We start from the raw sequence: 20,298 nt of genomic DNA on the forward strand, positions 1-20,298 counted from the left end.
GAGAAAGGGCTAGTTGTTAGACTCCTCATATTAGCACCTTCCAGAACTGGGGGGCAAAGACATAGGCAGCTGGGCAGTGAGAGCTCCTCACATGCCCCCGAGTCTAGACTTTCTCACTCTAAAAGAAATCCTGCCAGTTTGAGTCCACGGTGGAAGTTTCTAGATTTGGTCAGGGTTAGAAAAACGACCTGATTCTGTGTCTGCTTCCTCAGGGGGCTCCGTTGGAATCAGAGCTCTGGATATGGTGTTCCAGTTCTTTGAGGGGTGCCCAGAGATTCAGGGTCAAGGTTTGCCGTAGAAACTGTAGGTGTCCTGGGCTAACCTTCTCAAACTTCCCCACACTTGCTGTTCCTGCAGGGCTCTTTGCTCTGAGCAACCATGATTGTCCCTCACCTGCCTACAGCCTTGACCTGCTTGCTCATTAAGACCAATCAGAGGGCCCCTTGCAGGCAGCAAGCCAAATCTAAAAAGTGCGCTTTTCTTTACTCCCCTAAGCAGGTGTAGTTTTTGAAAATTGCCTGTAACATCAAATCCCTCTTTGCTATTAAAATTGTCTTTATTAAGAATTGAAAATTGGAGAACTGGAGAGATTTTTCTTTGGGGAAAATATTTGCTCCAAGACATAAGATCATTTTAAAAGAATGAAACAAATCTTTAGAAATTCAGACTCTTCCTAATAATAGTCACAATGCCCCTTTTGGTCTTCTTGATTCATTACTGAGGTAGAAAGGAGAGATGCGGGGTTTAAGGTGACTTGCCTAAAGTCACATAGTTTGGTAGTGATGGAGCTGTTTCCAGAATGTGGTGCTCCCAGACCCAAGGCTGCAAGTCAGGAGGACAAAGCTGGTTAGCTATGTTGGAGCTGACAGGATGGGACCAACCTCCCTCCTCAGACCCCATTCCACCCTCAGCTGCTTCTGCCATCTCTACTTCATTCCATCCTGTCCAAGAACCTGGCCTTACTTTGCTTCCCCTGGGGAACATGGTGGGGCCATATTTAACTTACTGCTGTCTGAAAATGATTCTGGGAAACAACTGTATATGTTCACATATTTTTAAGTATAAACTCTAATCATATGTTAGATCTCACCACAGACACATGCAAAATTGCCATCAGCTGGTGTCAAAGCAGTAAAACTCTCAGATGAGACCAAAAACCAAAACCAAAACTAAACTAGAAAAAAGCCTCAGACACTTACATGCCTCCACTTGCTCCTTGGAAATTTTCACCTTCAAAATTTTCACCTTTGCAATTCATTCTATTTTTATTAAAAATTTTTTTAATTTAAAAGTTTTTATTGAAGTATAGTTGATTTACAGTGCTGTATAGTTTCATGTGTATAGCAAAATGAATCAGTTATTCATATACATATAGTCACTCATTTTTGAATTCTTTTCCCATATAGGCAATTATAGAGTATTGAGTAGAGTTCCTTGTGCTACACAGTAGGTCCTTACTAGTTATCTGTTTGATATATTGTTGTTTAGTCTTTGTGTTTGACTCTTTTGTGACCCCATGGACTGTAGCCTACTAGGCTCCTCTCTCCATGGGATTCTCCAGGCAAGAATACTGGAGTGGGTTGCCATTTCCTTCTGCAGGGGATCTTCCTGATCCAGGGATCAAACCTGCATCTCCTGCATTGACAGGTGGGTTCTTTACCACTGAGCCACCAGGGAAGCCCATTTTACATATAGTAGTGTGTATATGTCAACATTAATCTTCCAGTTTATCTCTGTAACTCAATTTAGATGAAAAAATGCTTATTTATTTGGTTGCTTTGGGTCTCGGTTGCTGCACGCAGGATCTTTCGTTGTGGTGTGTGGGCTCAGTAGTTGAGGCCCTTGGGCTTAGTTGCTCAGTGGCGTGTGGGATCTTACTTCCCAGTTAAGGATCAAGCCCATGTCCCTGCATTACAAGGCAGATTCTTTTTTTTTTTTTTTTTTACAAGGCAGATTCTTAACCAGTGGACCACCAGAAAGTCCCTGTAACTCAATTTAAATTAAATTTATCTGATAAAGAATTTTGTGAGGAATTACTATTGTGCCATGTACAATAATAAGCATGGTAAAGTTTGAATTGACCATGAGCTTTGGAATATTCTCAGAGCCTTTCTCTCTTTAGCTATCCAGAAAAGATGCTTGATATAATCACAAGCAATTATAATGTGCAATGTCAAGCACAAAATGCCAGTACACATTACCTAGGCCTATTTTTCTACTTGGCATAATATCACATACGATGCAGGGAGCTCCAATCCAGTGCTCTATAACAACCTAGAGGGGTGGGATGGGGTGGGAGGTAGGATGGAGGTTCCAGAGGGAGGAAACATATGTATAAGTGTGGCTGATTCATATTGATATATGACAGAAACCAACATAATATTGTAAAGAAATTATATTCCAACTAAAAAAATTTAAATTAAAACATAAAAAAAAACACAATGGTATTTTAAATGCACACGGTGTACTGAGTTGAATAGTTACATGGTTTTTATTGTGTCTCTAGCCCCTACTGCAGAAGGCCACATGCTGTCCTTTGGATCGTGAGGTGGTCTGTTTGACCCACCATGGCTTGAACTTGCATTTTCAGAGCTGTGAAAGCTTATGTGATTCCTCCTGACCTCACTGACAGCCGACGTACACAATAAGGTTAGAGATTTGCTGGTTGTACCTCAAAGCAAGCCTGCCAGGTGGACTTCCTATCCTCAACATCATCAGCTTTGTCTTCATCTTATGTCCTCCCCCTGCAGATTAAAGATGGCTCCTTGTTAACTCATGCTCTGATTTCCTAACTCTTCATGGTCATAACTAGCTTTCCTCTTAGGACTGGTTGATCTGAGCTCAGGGTTGGGTGAGACAAAAATACAGCTAGACAAAAATCCCTTAGGGACTGTGCTGAGACCAACAGTTTTTGTGGGGTCTTGGAAAGAGTTGAAGGAGCCCCCAAAATGAGATGTTAGGTACCACTTGTTGAGTTGGTTTCACTGCCTGTGAGCTCTGTTGAGCATATTTTCTTTACTCTTCTGTGTATTGTGTTACAGTTTGCTATTATTTGTGAATTTGGTATCCTCAGTTGATATGTTCTCTCTTTGTTGTTATCATTTACTAAAGTGAAAATGAAAGTTAACTCAGTCGTGTCCGACTCTTTGCGACCCCGTGGACTGTAGCCCACCAGGCTTCTCTGTCCATGAGATTCTCCAGGCAAGAATACTGGAATGGGTTGCCATTTCCTTCTTGAGGGGATCTTCCTGACCCAGGGATCAAACCCAGGTCTCCTGCATTAGAGGCAGATGCTTTAACCTCTGAGCCACCAGGGAAGCCCTAAGTATTACCAATTTTGAGAAATGCAGAAGATGGTTTCCTGTGAGCGCCTCTTCTTCCCCTCAGCTCTCGGGATTTGGACATTCAAAGGCCTTTATTGTTTCTTCTTTAAATTCCTATAAAAATCAGAAGATTCTTACTTTTTTTTTTTTTAAACTCAGTGCCAATTCTGGGATGGCTCTATTTTTAAAATGAAGAGTAGTCATCATTTACTGAATGCATGTTACTTGACTGACACTTTCCATCACTTATCAATCTTGACACTGACCCTATTAAGAAGGTATTATTAGCCCATTGTGTGCCATGCAAAAAGGGAGGCTTAGAGACATTAAACTAAGTATACTTAGAGAGTGAGTGGCAGAGTAGAGATCTGGATCCGGCTCTGACAGAATCCAAAATTTATAGCTAGACCAAATTAGTGTGCAGACTGGATCCAGTCCAAAAGAAATGAAGGCACAGATGATGTTTTCTAATTTGAATGAAATACTGGCTAACATTTAAAAATTAAGGGATTACATTCAAAAGTCTGGATTCTACCTTCTCTTTAAAGAAATCAGAAGATTGGGCACAATGTGCTCGTATTCCTACATGGCAACTGTCAGCCAATCCTAGGGATTGGCTGCTCCCCTTAGAGGAGGCATGTGCTTGCAGGGTGGACAAATCCCCTTCCTTGTATTACATGCCGCCTGGTGTAGCTTACCACCTCACCCACTTGGGTCACCTGTTTGGAATCTACATGTCTTTGACTTTACAATCTTTGTTCTAGTCTCTGGAGATGGTCTGCCTTAGGGTTGGAGTCCTGTTTTTTAAGATTTGCTAACTGTGTGACCTTGGACAAGTTACTTAACTCCGTGAGTCCTCAGTTTTCACATCTCTAAGATGGTGATAAGAATAGCACTTAGCTCTTGGGGTTTCTTTGAAAGTTAAGTGTGGTAACTTCCATAAAGAACTTAGCATGATGTCTGATACATCATAAGCTTTATATCAATAGACTATTTAGGTGTTATTAATAACCACTATCCTGATTAACCACCCTTCTCAGAAACTAGAGTTCAGCAAAGTCTGAACAAGAACCCTTTCTCAGGATCAGCCTAAATTGTGAACAAGGCCATCAAGACCATTGGCCATGGAAACATGATCATGTTGTAACTGGCAATGGGAGTTTGACATTAGACTGACATGGTTCAAGTTCAACCTCTGACATTACAGGGATCTTGGACAAATTATTTAGTGTCTTTCTGACTCAGATTCCTCACTCATAAAATGGGCATGAAAATGGTACCTAGTTCATAATGTTGTGGTAAGGATCAAGTGAATTAATACATGTAAAATGCTTCAGAACAGTGTTTGGCACATACCATGCACTCAGTGGATGTTACCCACTATTGAAAACAACCAATGTGCCATTTGCCAAGTCTATGTTTCCTTCTGGGAGATTAAGGTAGAATATTTGAAACTGGATTGTCATGAAAAAATATGGGAAATTTGGAAGCTGAGTCACTTGCTTTCATTTCCTGTGTTCTCACTTCCCTGCACCTTCTGTCCCCTACATCCTCCTAAAGCTGCACTTTCGAAGGCTGATCATCAAGTTGCATCCAATGAACTCAGCCTTATCTTCTACAAGGGACAAAAAGCTTAAGCGATCAGCTAGCTTCATACTGTCAGTTCTCAAAAGGGAGGCAGAGACTGAGAGGAACCTGTGGCTTGCCTATCACTACATTGTGACAAATCAAGAGCTGTCAACCTTATTGGTATATTTATTAGAAGACAGTGGGATTTTGCCCATTTCAATAGGTGGATGCAGCTTAGAATCCAACACATAGCTGGTGCAAGAACTCTCCTCTCTCCTCTTTCACTTTGTTTGTTCCTGTCCCACAAACATTGCTTAATGAGGCCTTGATCCAGTTAATGTACTAAGAGGACTGCTTGGTCTTTCCTGGAGGGATCTAAGCACTGTGACCCTCCATAGCATGTAGACCTTGTTCCCTGATGGGTTATGTTTTCCCTTCTCTGTGACTTGCCTCCCTGGACCACATTCCGATTTGCCTGCTGGCTCATTTGTTTCCCTGGGCTGGCTGCCTTGCTTGGTGGTTTTTAGTGAGGATTCTGATCAATGCCAGGAGGTGAGGGGTAGGGCTCCGAGTGGGCTCAGTGATTGGACAGGCAGGCTTGGTGATGGATGAGCCTTCTCCACAGTGAGTCTTAACTCAGGAGAAGTCCAGCTGGGAAGTTTTTCCAGAACTGAGTAAACCAGAAGCAGTGCCAGCAGCGTCTTACCTCTTGTGGTTTTTGTATTGATCTGAAAGGAAATTCTCTGCGGCAGTTCCACGTCTCACTAGAAAATACAGCTACATCCATGATAAACTTAGATATATGTCATATGAGCTGTTTTAGAAAAAAAACATTTGAAGAGGGGTGGGAGGAAGGAAGAGAGTGTCTCAAAAAAAAAAAAATCCCTTTAAAAATATTTTCTTTCTCCTCAGTATTGAAAAGGCACACTCTAACCCTTTCTTCTTCCAAATGATCTCATAGCTATTTATTGAAGGGAAATACCAAATGCTTATTTATTTATTTTAAAAGGAGCTTCTTCGGTTCTGATGATCCACGTCGATATAATTTTCCTCCTGACTGCAGAGGCTCCGAGACAAAGCAACACCTCCACGGATGAGCCGGTGTCAGAACAATTCCTGTCCTGGAGGAGGGTGTGCAACCTTCTTTATTCCCCCTTCACAGACGTCCTTGAGCCCTTGAGACGGATGTGAGCGAGTTTTTCAGTCCTCATGCAAAACAACCATCTAAACATAACAGATGACATCAGCTCAGGCTTTTCAATTCCTGGATGGCAGCAGCGTGTTAATCCAGCCTTCATCCTGGATTTCATAAACTAAAACAAGAGAGCCTGCCCGGAGGACAGCGCTGCTGCTGGGTTGAGGAAATTGATGACGGGGAAGCATGCGGGCAACCCAGTGTATAAAACTCATAAACGTGTAGGCAGACGCTCAGCTACCACTTTGGACGGCGGCTTCCCGCCAGCAGAGACCCCGCAGCGGGAAGCGGAGCCGGAGCCGCGGGAAACATGAAGTGCCTCCTGCTGCTGGCCACGCTGCTGGTCCCCGCGCACCTGGCGGGGGCCTGGAGCCTCAAGTACGCGGTGGATTGTCCCGAGCCCTGTGACAGTAGCCAGTGCAAAAGCGGCCTGCACTGTAAGAGGACAGTGCTAGACGACTGTGGCTGCTGCCGGGTGTGCGCCGCGGAGCTGGGAGAAACCTGCTACCGCACAGTCTCGGGCATGGATGGCGTGAAGTGTGGCCCCGGGCTGAGGTGTCAGTTTGACAATAAGGAGGATGATTTTGGTGACGAGATTGGTATCTGCAAAGGTAAAGAGCGACCCCTTGCTTCTTGCTCCTTGCCTAGGGCACCCTGAAGGCTTTTAGCCAGCGTGGGAAGAGAGGAGCCTTTCCTTCTAATGCAAAGAGGGAAAATGCAGGTGGGTTTAGGGACCAGGTTCCCCCTACAGGTGCTGTCATAGGGAGAGAGAGAAAGATAACTTTACAGATTGCCGCTGGGAACCCTGCATGTAAGAAAGCCCACAAAGAAATACAGCGTTTCACTCGTGATGTTTAAGAGATTTTTTTTTTTTTTTTAAGTTGCAATGGAAAATTGTGTTGCTTCCCTTTCTGGAAGACTTTAGAAATTTGACAGGTAATCTGTTATGGCTGGAGTAGGTGGTCTCTTTTCTATAGGCAGTGATTACATAGGTCTGCACTGGATAACCTCTTGGAGTGGTGGCTAGCCCTGGGATTTAGTGATTCTTTGATCTTAAGAGAGTCTACAGGGTTGAGGGCACCTCTCATGATCAAGTATTTCTGATGCACACTAATGCACTTTGTGAAATAGGATGACTTAAGTCATCTAGCAAAAGGAGTCATGTTCTTGGAAGAGGATACCCTGAAGTATCAAGCAAACCCAGAAAAATAGTGTAAAACAAGCAAAAATAGCACCTAAAGAAAAAAAAAAAACAATGGAACTCTGTAAAGAAAAAGACTTAAAGAAAAACTTTATTAGGTTGAAATTATAGCTAAACAGTGTAGTTCAACATTTGTAGAATTTATTTCAAACTTAGTGACTATAGCTTAAAATGTTTAGAAATAAAAAAATGAAGATTTAAAAATACTCTGTGTATGGATACCTCATGATCTCCTTAAGGATTATTATTAAGGTTCAGTACATATGTGATAGGTCCATTCATCAGTTTTATAGTACAAAGAAGCTTTTAAAATTAAAGGGACTAAGTTTCTAAATAATTTTAATGTGTTTAACACAATTGTAAGCTTTTATGAATAATAATCATCCAGTATTGAGCTAATCTCATGAATTCTTTTAGAAAAATATAAGTCGATTAACTTTTAAGCCACAAAACATACTAAAGATTAGGAAATAGATGGTTGAACTTTAAGGAGAATTTTAGTTTTTTGCTTAGTTTATTTTTGTTTATAACCAATGAAAAGTAGAATACTGAGGAAACATTTTCTTTGGTGGACTTTCACAGACATGTCTTTCAGCTGAGTGGGATCTGTGATTTCTGTAAATTACAGGGCTTATCAGCCAAGAAAAGAGTACTTCACATAAGGAAATTAGGGAGGAAGTGGTTAACACAATCATACTTACTATATAACAAGTATATGCCATGTATTGCTTTTTCTCTTGGCGTAAAAACTGATTGTATATATGATTGTAAATGTCCAATTACATATGGGTAAAGAAACAGGCTGTAAGGCATCTGGAGTCTTTAGCACTCCAATATTCACTGAATGATTGAGGTAGCTGTTAATAAGATTTATTTTAAAAAGCTGTTTAGGATAGCTCTTAGACATCCTTCAGATTGCACATGGGTCTGGTTACGAACATTTTTCTTTCTGCTGGAAATAGTGAAGCTGTGTGAACCTCAACAGCTACATAGAGACATTGTATTTTGCTGTAGGCAAAATTTTGTCCTTCAACTTTTTTTACATAACACCTCTGTGAAAACTGTATACTATAGCTGCATATCTGGATGTTTTCTAAATATTCAGGTATTTTGCATTGCCTTGGCCAGATAGCAATATTTATTGAGCACCTACTATCTGCCCAGCACTATTTAGTATATTGGGGGATACAGTAGGAGCATAACTGGGAATTTGGCTAGAGTTTTAGTTTTCAATATCACTGGAGACACAGTCATATCCTAATCCTGCATGCTTTTCTGCCAGAGGCTTTTTCAGTATTGCTTCTAGGACTTCTTTTTTCCCAGCAGAGAGGCTAGTGTTTAAAACCATGTGCTTCTCTAATCTGAAGGACGCAGAGTACAGCAGTCATAAATCTCTTAAAAAATGTATTTAATTAATATCTATCTTGATTATTCTGTGGACAATATTAGATTGCCAAAGACTTAGATGCCTCACAATTTGTTTCTTCACCCATGTGTGATTGTACATTTACAAGGACATTCTTGTGCCAGGAGAATAAATATTCTGCATCTATTCTGCTTGGCTGTTTAGGGCTGGCTATTCTATTGAGATGCTGTTCACATCATAAAAAACATGCATTTTTAATAATGAATTTGTTCTCTTTTTCTCAATATAGTATGTTTTAGTCTAAGTATGGGAACATCGAAGCTCTAAAAGCTTCCAGATTTGGGTAGGTATATGAATATATTCTCAGCTTTCTTCTCATTTAGCATATTGTATTTTAGCTCTGCAGAGGACTTTATTAGTGAATCCTCTTAACATCTGGAGGAGTTGAATTTGTTTGTACTGTCGTTTTGATAGATAAGGAAGTTGATAAGAGTTGGAGCAGATTGAGGATTGGTCACTTGATGAAGAGCTGAGATGACAGCCCTCTTAGCCCCTGGTTAGTTTAAGCCCTTTCCTAGACATTTAGAACAGTAAATTGCCTGTGACTACAGGGAATTCAAAGACAGAATTCAATTTCATATCTTTTAAACTCTGTGAAGAGCTGATACACGTGTCTTTTCAATTGCCTACCTTCACTGAGCTGTCACAGAGGTAGCCCAGTGAGACACTGCCTTTTGGTTTCTAAGCAGACAGTAGACAGAATTAAACCCAGTTCAGACATACTGGTTATGTGTATCTGTCTTCAGCTAAACTTCACAGCAAGGCACTACAACTAAGGAATCCATTATCTGGTCTTAGTGTGTGATTTCACATTTGTGACTTTAAGCGTGGGATTCACATTTCATATTTTCAAAGCTTGGGCTTTTCAGATAATTGGGCTTTATCTGATAGTCAAGATTCAAGAGGTTTGTTCAATTACTGAGGCTGTGCACACAGGGACTGTGAAGTTGGAAGCTTGTGTATATCAAGAGCGCCCTCTCTCAAGCTTCCCTTTGTCCTCAGATTGCCCCTTCGGCACCTTCGGGGTGGAATGCAAACAGATTTGCAGCTGTCAGTCTGGCATATGCGACAGGGTGACCGGCAAATGTCTGAAGCTTCCCTTCTTCCAACATTCAGTAACCAAGGCTACCAGCCAGAGATTTGCATCACACACAGGTAAGAACTGATTCCCAGGTAAACACTGAAACAACAGTCTCATTTTCAGTTTGAATAAGAAAAATTATGGATGAGTAGAACAAGATGGTGGTTTAAATGATTCTGTTTCTTTTATTCTACTTACGGGAAAGGTAGGTGGCTGTTGAAATTTGTTGCAGTTTTACAAAGAGACTTCATTAATAATTTTTAGATTGTACAATATTTCACAAAGTTTACCCAGTGTATAGCGAGGATAAATATGACTGATTAACCAAAAAGGTAGTAAAAATAACCAAGATATACAAAGCTCTTTAAATTCTTCAGTGATCTGTTTTATATATGTACTAGACAAAGCTACTTCTCTCCCAACTTAACAGTGAAAGAGTATTCTGAGGAATTTATTGGATAAGGCTTAAGAGCCAACATAGAAAATATAAAACATTTCTTTCTAAAAACCAAATGGAAGTATTTAAGTGGAATAATTCCAAGCATGTCTTTTTGTGGATTTTGGAGAGAATATGAGATACTATCTATGATTAAAATTTGGGAATCATCTCTAAACCTTTGAATGAAAATGTAATCATACTCACATGCTAATTGTTAGTGCTTATGTATTTCTTACACAAGTTATTAGAATGTGAGAAATACAGCTTGTAAGATGATGTGAAGTGCATATTTGGTAATCTTGTTGAATAAATGGTTAAATTGGAAGTAGCTCATTTAAAGCAACAAGTAGCCACAACAACTACCAGTATCCACAAACTATACACTTTTCTCCCCTAGATATAAATAGTTGACAATCCAGATTTATTTCAGTTCTTGTTTCTGGTTCTTCACACTTCAAATTAATTAAAATTTGAAATATTTGACAAATGTGCTTATTTCTCAGCTTTACCTCCTTCTTATACATGGGTTCAATTAAGTACCTCAAAATAAATGGGAAATATTGTATTTTATGAATTATTAAGTGTGGCTATGGCCTTAAACATTAAAGTGAAACCTTAAAAAAAACCTACTGCATGAATATCTTCGTGAATACTTGATCTGGAAATTAAGATCAATATTAACATTTTAAATTCTTATGACTTGTCCCTATAGTCTTTGACAAACAATATGGAAGAAAATTGAGCTTTAAGTCCTGAACAATTTTTTATTGAGGTGAAATTCACCTAACATAAAATTAACCATTTTTAAGTGAATGATTCAGTGGCATTTGGTACATTCACAGTGTTAGGAAGTCACAGCCTCTATCTAGTTCTTGAAAAAATTTCTCAGCTCCAAATAAAACCAGTGCCCATCAAGCAGTTACCCCCACTCTCCAGCCTCTAGCAACCTCCAATCTACCTTCTGACATTTTCAGTTGCCAGGCTGCCCGGGTGGCTTCCCAGGTGAAGGACCTGCCTGCCAATACAGGAGACTTGAGACAAGGGTTCAGTCCCTGCATGGGGAAGATCTCCTGGAGGAGGAAATGGCAGCCCACTCCAGTGGTTTTGCTGACAAATCTCACGGACAGAGGAGCCTGGTGGGCTATGGTCCATAGGGTTGCAAAGAGTCAGACATGAATGAAGCGACATAGCACGCACACACGTTTGAAACTTATTGTTTCAGCACTACTAGTTGCCTCAAATACTTGAAGCTTCATTTGTCTTATTTTGCTTTCTTAAAACCACAGGCTACAAAGGACATTGAAGGAACAACTTTATTAATAGAATCCTTCTTCTCTCATTAAGATTGCTCCTGACCTTTCTCACCAAGAGAGAATTGAATCTGGTGAATCTTTGTCACTCTTTGGGGTGTATGTCTGGGGGGCGTGCTCTAGAACTCCTCTGGAATGTCCTCAGAGATGGAACTCTTCTCTCCCCTCCACGCTTCCTGCTGCACACACAGGAGCACGTCTTCTGCTTCTTTGGACCAGTGTGCTGTCTCTTTCCCTCGGGCCTGTCACTTTCTCTCATTTGCTTGCAGATTCTGCAAAAATCCTGACCAATGTATAGTTGCCTTGGAAAAAGATACTCTGGACCCTTGAACAACATGGATTTGAACAGTTTGGTCCACTTATACACATATTTTACCCCCAATAGATATAGGACCTATATTTTTGCTTTACAGATCTTTAAATTAACTAAGTGTGGGGGGGAATTTGTTTTCAATTAGAGATCACAGTCCACAGAGTCAAAAGAACTAGGGTTGGAGTCCTGAGTTTATCCAAACTCTTTCAGCTTTCTGCCCTTGGGTGAGTCATTTACCAGTTACTTTGTTTGGGGGACAGATATAGTGGTAGGCAGATTTTCCACTGCTCAGGGGTTGGCACCTCTAATACCAGCATTGTTCAAGGAAGGGTCAACTGTATTTTGCTGGATGAAAATTACATTAAGGATTACATAAAAAAAATTTCTGTACTCAATTAGATATCAAGATTCTTATTTGAAATTTATGGAAAATGCATTTTCTGACCTAAGGTGTTTCTTTTGATAAAGGAGCAACTAAAGATGACTATTAGTGTCCTCTTCTTAAATCTCAGCTGGGAAAGAATCCCCTCTCCAATATGGGAGACTTGGGTTCAATCCCTGGGTTGGGAAGATCCCCTGGAAAAGGGAACAGTTACCCACTCCAGTATTCTGGCCTGGAGAATTCCATGGACTGTATCCAGTCCATGGGGTCTCAAAGAGTTGGACACGACTGAATGACTTCCACTTTCATAAATGTTAGATTGAGGATGGAATGCAGAATATCCTAAAAACCTCGTGGTAAGGATGCACAGGAGCCCTTCTGTTCAGTCGTGCATCTCCACATGGGACTTAATGAGTTTTAAGTGCTACTGCTTATAGGACGGGGCTTGGTTGCGGCCTCAGTCCTTGCCACGAGTTTCACATCATCTCTGCCCAAGTCTGTTTGGGCCCAGTCTTTGTAATTTGCGCCAAGGTTCCTCAGCATAGGGACTTCCGGAGGAGCCTTTTATACCTTGATTGGATGAAGTGGTCTTTTCTAACTTTCTACCTGTTGGTCGCAGCATCCTTGGCAAGTGGGCTTCCTGGTTTCTCATCTTCATTTGTCATTGCTGTTTTTATTGTTTAGTAATTAGCTCTCTGACTTTCCAAGACTGGAAATTCACAAGCATCTTTTTTTTTTTTTTTTTTTTGTGGGGTGGGGATAGTGGTTGAGTTTCATGAATTTACATGCATTTATCTACTGGACCATCCTAACCTCTTAATAGCATTCAATTTCACTGCAGAAGCAAACACACTTCACTACTCTTAGAAGCAGAAACATTTAAAAAAATTCTAAATATTAGAAACTTGTTAGATAGAGCAAGGACTATTTCCATAAACGTTTATAAAAGGCCCTTTGGTCTGCTTTCTGCATTCTAGAGCCACATCAGTAAGCTAATTCCTCTTCCATATCAGATAGTAAAGAATCTTACTTAGAGATCTATACTTACACCATTTACTCATTCGGTAAGTAGTAAGTGCCTACCATGTTCCAAGCACTGTTGCAACAGTGAACAAAACAAGTCCCTGCCATCATAGAGCTGATATTCTAGTGGTACAGTGAGAAAGGGGAAAAAAGGGGGAAAAAAAGACAAATAAATGTATAGAATAATGTCAGGTGATAACGGGTGAACAAAGACGTTTAATTCAAGGAAATGCTAATTGGTAGAGGGCAGGTGAACATGGAATAGACTTTTCACATCTATTATAGATTTCATTGTAAATGTGTTAGAATACAAGAATAAGACAAAATTTTACATAATCTTGGAGTTATAAACATTTGGACATGATTTATATTCCTTCTAATTTCAGAGCATGACGTGGCATCTGGAGATGGCAATGCTACGAGAGAAGAACCTGTGAAGGAGAATGATGCCCGATCTCCTGTAACGAAGCGGTTAAATCCACGCTGATCCTGGGTGGGATTTCTGAGAGAAGACCCTGTTTTACCAATCATTCAACACACAGCCAACATTTTAGGAATTCTCTGTATTATAGCATATGGACATATGATTTTTGGAGACCAAGTGTGATTTAGGGTGGGTCCAGAAAAAAAAAAAGTATGCAATCCATACAATGCGTATGACTGAACTCTTTTAGATATTTGTTAAATATTTGAATGCATATAGATGTGTTATATATGTGTTTTTAGTCGCAGTGACGAACTAAAGATGCGATTTGAATAACCTTAACTTGGAGGGAAATCAGCCAAATAGAAGGCTAGCCAAAGCTGAAGACCACAGCCAGTCTATGGCTCTTTGATTCGATGTACATTAATGTCCAGATATGGGCTGGAGAGAATTAAGAGCAAGAGAAGGTGGGGTTGGGGGCTGGGAGAGTATGATATTTAGGTCTTTCTTTGGTAGCTTCAGTAGAATTTCTTTGTGCTGTTGTAGCCATGCGTTCCGGGAAACAAACTCACTCAGAAGGACAATGCAGATAGTGGAGTGCAGTTCATTACACCGGCGGGCCCAAGGCAGAGTCTCCTCTTAGCCAAGGACCCCAACCAGTTTTTCTGAAAACTTTATATACCCTAAGTGTACGTGCCCAAACCCACCTCCCCAAATTCCCTGAAACTAGTCTGAACAAAGGAAAAGAAAGATACAATCAAAGTTAACCCGTGATTCATATACCTTAAGCCTAGGTAGTTAACAGTGGACAATTATCAATAGGCCTGTGGCCATACCCAAATAAGCATAATAGAATTTATGATTCTATTCAGTTACGCAGATAATTAGGGTATTCTTTTAGGCAACAGAGAGTCTAGCTATGAGCCCTGGGGTTCCATCCAGGGGGCCTGGTTTTCCAGTTGGTATGTCGTTTCCATAGATACTGGGCATAGAGCTCAAAGTCCACAGTCCGGCCCAAGATGGAGTCCTGCTTTCAAGATGGAGCCTGTTCTGTCTGTTTCCTCCTTCATTCCCCCCTCTTGATGCTCTTAACTCATAGTATGAGCATCATTCATAGGGATATATTGCACCCTGACTCTCCAACCCCCAATTTGGGAGAACGACATCGACCTTTGGGTTGGTTACAAAGTTCATAATACATTGTAAAATAAGGGTCCACAAAGCAGACCTATCAGGGCAACTATAACAACGGTAAATATAGTTTTCCACCAACCACCCTTTACCTAAAATAGGACTGAAGTCCAAAAAGGAAGATTATCATCAGACATAACTTTTACCTGACCTTTCATGTCATCTAGGGTGGTTGATATATAGCCAGACAAATTGGGAATAAATACACAACATTCAACTTTAATTATAGCACAGGTCCATCTTTGTACTGAAACTATGGTTAGTCTCAAGATGATACCAGCAAGTCCTTGTAGCAGCAGTTGATTGTAGAGCTTCATCTCTATTTCTTCTTAAAGATGATCTTGGTTTCACGGGGCCCAGTGGGGTCCTTTTGTGTAGTCCGCTTGGCATCCTCCGGCTCTGCGTGGTATGCTCTCCTCACCCTCGTGTGGTGGATTCAGGGAGTGACCCCTGCAACTTTAACTGCAGTCGGGCTGGTTAGAACAACAGTATGGACCCTTCCAATGTGAGTCCAAGGAGTCGTGTTTCCAGTCCTTGACCACACCTGATCCCCAGGCACAAATTCATGAATCTGTTCCCCAAGGGGAATGGCACCCTCTCTTGTACAAACTTAGTTACCTGAATTATTACCTTACCCAGTTGTTCCATCTGCTGTGAAATCTCATCTCCCCTTACTTGAGGCAAATTTGTTGACACCTGTTTTATTATGGGAAGGGTTCTCCCATATACAATTTTGTATGGAGAAGAGCCATGGAACTGTAGGGTCATCCTGAGTCTGAGCAGAGATGTCAGAAACAAGTCCACTGAGGAACAGTCAGTCTCTAAGATCCACTTGGAGAGTGTCTCATTAAGTGTCTGGTTGGTTCCTTCCACCATCCCAGAACTCTGGGGCCTATATACTGTATGTAATTTCCACTTGATGTTTAAAGTTTTGCTTACTTGTTATACTAAATCAGCTACAAAAGCCGGGCCATTGTCCAATCCAATGGTGGTAGGAAATCCAAATCTGGGAACTATCTCCCTAAGCAGGAACCGGGCTACTTTTGATGCTCTTTCAGCCCAGGTAGGAAAAGCTTCTACCCATCCTGAGAATGTACCTACTATGACCAGCAGGTAATGGTAGTGTTGGTGAGGTTTCATTTCAGTGAAGTCCGCTTCTAGGTGTTCAAAGGGCAGTGTGCCTCTTTCCTGAATCCCTGGAGGTTTCTGTCTGCACCGAGAGGCAGCACTGACCTGTGAGCAGGCAGTGCAGTTCTGAGATTTTGTCCTTTTGACAGCTGGAGGGCCTGGGTTAGAGCATATAGTTCGGTCTGTTGAGCGGACCAGTGTGATGGCAGAGAGCTAGCCTCAACGATGGTTTCTTCCATGACTACTGCATTTCCCAACAGTCATTGTCCTTGTTTCACTAGGCTGGTGCCATTGATGTACAGGACCAAATCTGGGTCCAGAATTGGCTGGTCTCTCAAGTCAGGCCTGCTGGCATATTTCCTTGCAATCATGTGAGGGCCCACCTTCTCCCACAAGAAGATTCAGGGCCTAACAAGGCTCAGTAGTAACATGGGGGTTCTCACATAACAGTCCCCGGTATTGAGTAGTCTGGGATGATAACAACCATTTATGGGGGTCCCCTCGCAGGAGAGTGTTGACCTCATGCAGGACTTTTATGAACAAATCTTGGCCCAAAGTCAGCTCGGTTGCCTCCCAGACCAGTAAGGCAACTGCAGCAACTGCCCATAAGCACCCAGCCACCCGGTGTCAACATTGTCCATCTGATTAGAGATAAGTCACTGGTCTGTCCCATGTCCCCATAATCTGGGACAACACTCTCATAGCCACCTTGTCCTTTTCAGTCACATAAAGAGTAAATGGCTTAGCAAGGTCTGGCAGGCCCAATGAGGGTGCTGAGGTAATTGTACCGGGTTTGAATTCTATTACCAGTGGGACTTGTTTTGCAAGCCTGGGACGGGTATGTTGTCTTCCACCCAGACCTCAGGGAATTGCTGAGTTAACTCTCTCTCTTGACTGTTTAGCCCATCTGGTTTCCTTGCCGGGAGAGCAACCTCCGTTCATCTTGAGGGGTTACTGAGAGGAAGAGTAAATAGGTGGTTGAGCCCACTTGAACAGTGGGTCTTTCGTTGGGGGAAGGTCACCTGTGCCCCCAAGTTTCTGCCTAACAAAGATACTGGACATTCAGGGATGTATAAAAATTCATGAGTCACTTGGTGTCCCCCCATCTGACATTTTCAGGGTAGGCTAGAGACACAGAGGCTGCATTTATCACCATCTGAGACCCAGCAGCCTCTGGCTGGGTCTATTGGCGTATAAAAACTATAGACCTCGCACAGTCTTTCACAGAACTCAGAGGGTGATTTGCTTTCCCTTTGAACCACTTGGGTTTCCTTGGTGGCTCAGAGGTTAAAGCGTCTGCCTCCAATGCGGGAGACCCGGGTTTGATCCCTGGGTTGGGAAGATCCCCTGGAGAAGGAAATGGTAACCCACTCCAGTACTCTTGCCTGGAGAATCCCACGAACGGAGAAGCCTGGTAGGCTACAGTCCATGGGGTCGCAAAGAGTCGGACACGACGGAGTGACTTCACTTTGGAGGGTTTTGCAATACTCATAGCTTTTTGGGCCCCCCTCTTGAGACCTCGTGAAATAGTCACCTGATATCTCTCCAGGTGGCCCCTCCCTTCCTCTGTGTGGCCCCTCCCTTCCTCTGTGTTACAGTCCCAGTTGGGCCTGTCATCAGGGGTGCCTGGTTCTGCCCACCGCTGCAGGTTTGCAGTACCCTCAAGTGCCATTTCTCTTATCCATTTTCTGGCCTCAGGATCCTGTGTCTTTCCTCAGTGCTGAAAAGGGAGACTAGTAGTTGGATTATGTCATCCTATGTAGGGCAGTGGGTTCAAAAAATAGTCTCCGTTAGCCTAATCATGGCTTGTGGGTCCCCCAAGTACGGTGGAGCGTGTCTCTGCCAGTCTAATATATCTGTAGAGGAAAATGGCTGGTAATAATAGGCTACAGGGAGCTGATGGTAGTGCCCCATGGGTCCTGAACTGGAGGCTGTTGTAGCTCTCTGAGGGGCATCTGTAGTGGGGTTCTTTCCCCCTGTTCCTTGGTGGAGCGCAGCCTCTGTCTAATTGCTGTGTTTTCTTCCCCCTTCCCATCAGTACTCACCGGGAGAGGGGGATACAATCTAGAAGGTCCAGCTGAGGTGGAATTCTGGGGGCATTGATCAGAGGTCTCCATTGCTGGGATTGGAGCCTGCCGAAACGGCGGCTCTACGAACTCAGGGAGAGGTGGCGGAAGAGTAGTGGCTGCTGCAGGAACTTCACCTGGCCCTGGATTGGGCATTAATTGAGGTGGCCTCCGGTCCTGGTGGAGCACTGGGAGGCAGGCGTGTCATTATCCAGTATGGGGAAGGGGTCAGGTCATCCCCGTCCAACTCCTGTAGAATTTCCTTTTTTATCATCAGTCAATTTTTGTGCCATTACTATTTTTCCCTTTCCCTTCTGGATACAGAACCTTGTCCATGTAGGAGGGTCTTGAGCTACCCTAGCCATGAGTCAGTGTATGGATATTGATCCGGGTGTCCCGGCTCTCCTGTGACTACTGTGTAGACTGCTTCCACTATTTTTAAGTTCATGGTGTCCTCTGGTGGCCCTCCTACTCCCACAGGGGGCATTCGACCTCACAGAGTATGTGGAGGCAGTTAGGCTTCATCTTCACCCCAAAGTCTCCTCCAAATCCCTTCTTTAAAATTTTAATCATGCACTCCGATACAGTTGCCTTAGATTCACTTCTCCCCATCTTGCTTACCTTCTTGGACCTTCTTCTACTTTTCCTTTTCATTCTGTCTATGAAGTTCTCATTACCCTATGTACTTCTGACATTTCCACTCAATGACACTTAAACTGCCATTCTGCCTTCTTCCTAACTGGGGTGAGAAGAGCCTTACCTGCCAGATCCCAGAGGGAGAAGGGGTATTGGCATGCCTTCACCTGCCAGTCAGCACAGCCAAACCAGAACACCACGTGGTCCAAGACTGTTTCTCCCTTAACTTTTAAAGTCCATTCTGCCTTGGTGGGCTTGATCAGGTGCGGATGAAAATACAGATGGGTTAAATATCCCACGTCCCAGGCCGTCTCCGGAAAAGCCAATTCATACTCACTTATGTATCCCCCTCCTTCCAGCCTGACAATTCCGAGGGGGTCAAGAATTTCATAGCAGATGGGACGCCTCCTTGGCGAGAGCAGAATACAAGCACACAAAAACCAAGTTTCTTCTCCTAAAAATCCCCTGGCAATTGCTTGGTAATAATTTTCCCCAAGACGGCGTGGACACCACCTCCTAAATGACCTTCACAAATTTCCTTCCTAAACCCTAACATGCTCGGCAACCTGTGTACCAAGCAATAGTTGCCACCTACCTAATCCAGGCTCCTGAGGGTCTGTGCCCCTTCTAATCCCTCCCAGGGGGGTGATCAGGCCCCCTCTTCCACCCTATCAGGTGGGTTCCTCCTCACCTGAGCGCTCAGTTCCCCTGCTGCCATCCACTACCTGCTAACGTGAAAGGTCCAGGCATTGAGAAGCAGAATCCTTCCAGAAGGGCCAGGCGCCTTCCCTCCTCTAGAAGATTCAAGCCACAAGGCCTTGGAGTAGTCCCAAATGGGACTTGTCTCCTCAAAATTAGAAGTTTTCCGGCCCATGCACCAAATGTTGTAGCCATGCGTTCTGGGAAACAAACTCACTCAGAAGGACAATGCAGATAGTGGAGTGCAGTTTATTACACCGGCGGGCCCAAGGCAGAGTCTCCTCTTAGCCAAGGACCCTGACCAGTTTTTCTGAAAACCTTATATACCCTAAGTGTACGTGCCCAAACCCACCTCCCCAAATTCCCTGAAACTAGTCTGAACAAAGGAAAAGAAAGATACAATCAAAGTTAACCCGTGATTCATATACCTTAAGCCTAGGTAGTTAACAGTGGACAATTATCAATAGGCCTGTGGTCATACACCAATAAGCATAATAGAATTTATGATTCTATTCAGTTACGCAGATAATTAGGGTATTCTTTTAGGCAACAGAGAGTCTAGCTATGAGCCCTGGGGTTCCATCCAGGGGGCCCAGTTTTCCAGTTGGTATGTCGTTTCCATAGATTCTGGGCATAGAGCTCAAAGTCCACAGTCCGGCCCAAGATGGAGTCCTGCTTTCAAGATGGAGCCTGTTCTGTCTGTTTCCTCCTTCAGTGCTTTTTTTTTTTTTTTTTCACTTTGGAAAAAGTCAAAACAAAACAATCCCTGAAGGAAGTGGGACTTTCGAAGCTTGTGGGAGTTTGAGCAGCAGCCTTGGACTGAGGCAGGTTTCATAGGATGGCTAATGTAGTTCCCAGTTTACCCCGTCTGAAGGATGGTTCTTGGGTACAG

At 42.7% G+C, this 20,298-nt stretch overlaps 1 protein-coding gene across 13 annotated transcripts in view; it reads left to right on the forward strand.

The window, feature by feature from the left end:
• The window catches only part of ESM1 (endothelial cell specific molecule 1), a 77,264-nt gene extending 63,356 nt beyond the window's left edge, over window positions 1-13,908 (forward strand). For 4 of the 13 annotated variants that reach the window (XM_069556539.1, XM_069556538.1, XM_069556540.1 and 1 more), the window contains 4 exons: window positions 2,507-2,649; window positions 5,902-6,698; window positions 9,717-9,869; window positions 13,649-13,908. In XM_069556539.1, coding sequence (XP_069412640.1) covers window positions 6,398-6,698; window positions 9,717-9,869; window positions 13,649-13,749 — 555 coding nt within the window. In that variant the 5' untranslated portion in view covers window positions 2,507-2,649; window positions 5,902-6,397 and the 3' untranslated portion in view covers window positions 13,750-13,908. Of the gene's footprint in view, window positions 1-1,527; window positions 1,648-2,506; window positions 2,650-5,901; window positions 6,699-9,716; window positions 9,870-13,648 lie in introns of those variants that run through there. The other 9 variants (XM_069556537.1, XM_069556542.1, XM_069556547.1 and 6 more) reach the window with 5 other exon arrangements.
• The last annotated feature ends 6,390 nt before the right edge of the window (window positions 13,909-20,298 follow it).

Source organism: Ovis canadensis, chromosome 16, assembly GCF_042477335.2.
Source record: "Ovis canadensis isolate MfBH-ARS-UI-01 breed Bighorn chromosome 16, ARS-UI_OviCan_v2, whole genome shotgun sequence".
NCBI classification, from domain to species: domain Eukaryota; kingdom Metazoa; phylum Chordata; class Mammalia; order Artiodactyla; family Bovidae; genus Ovis; species Ovis canadensis.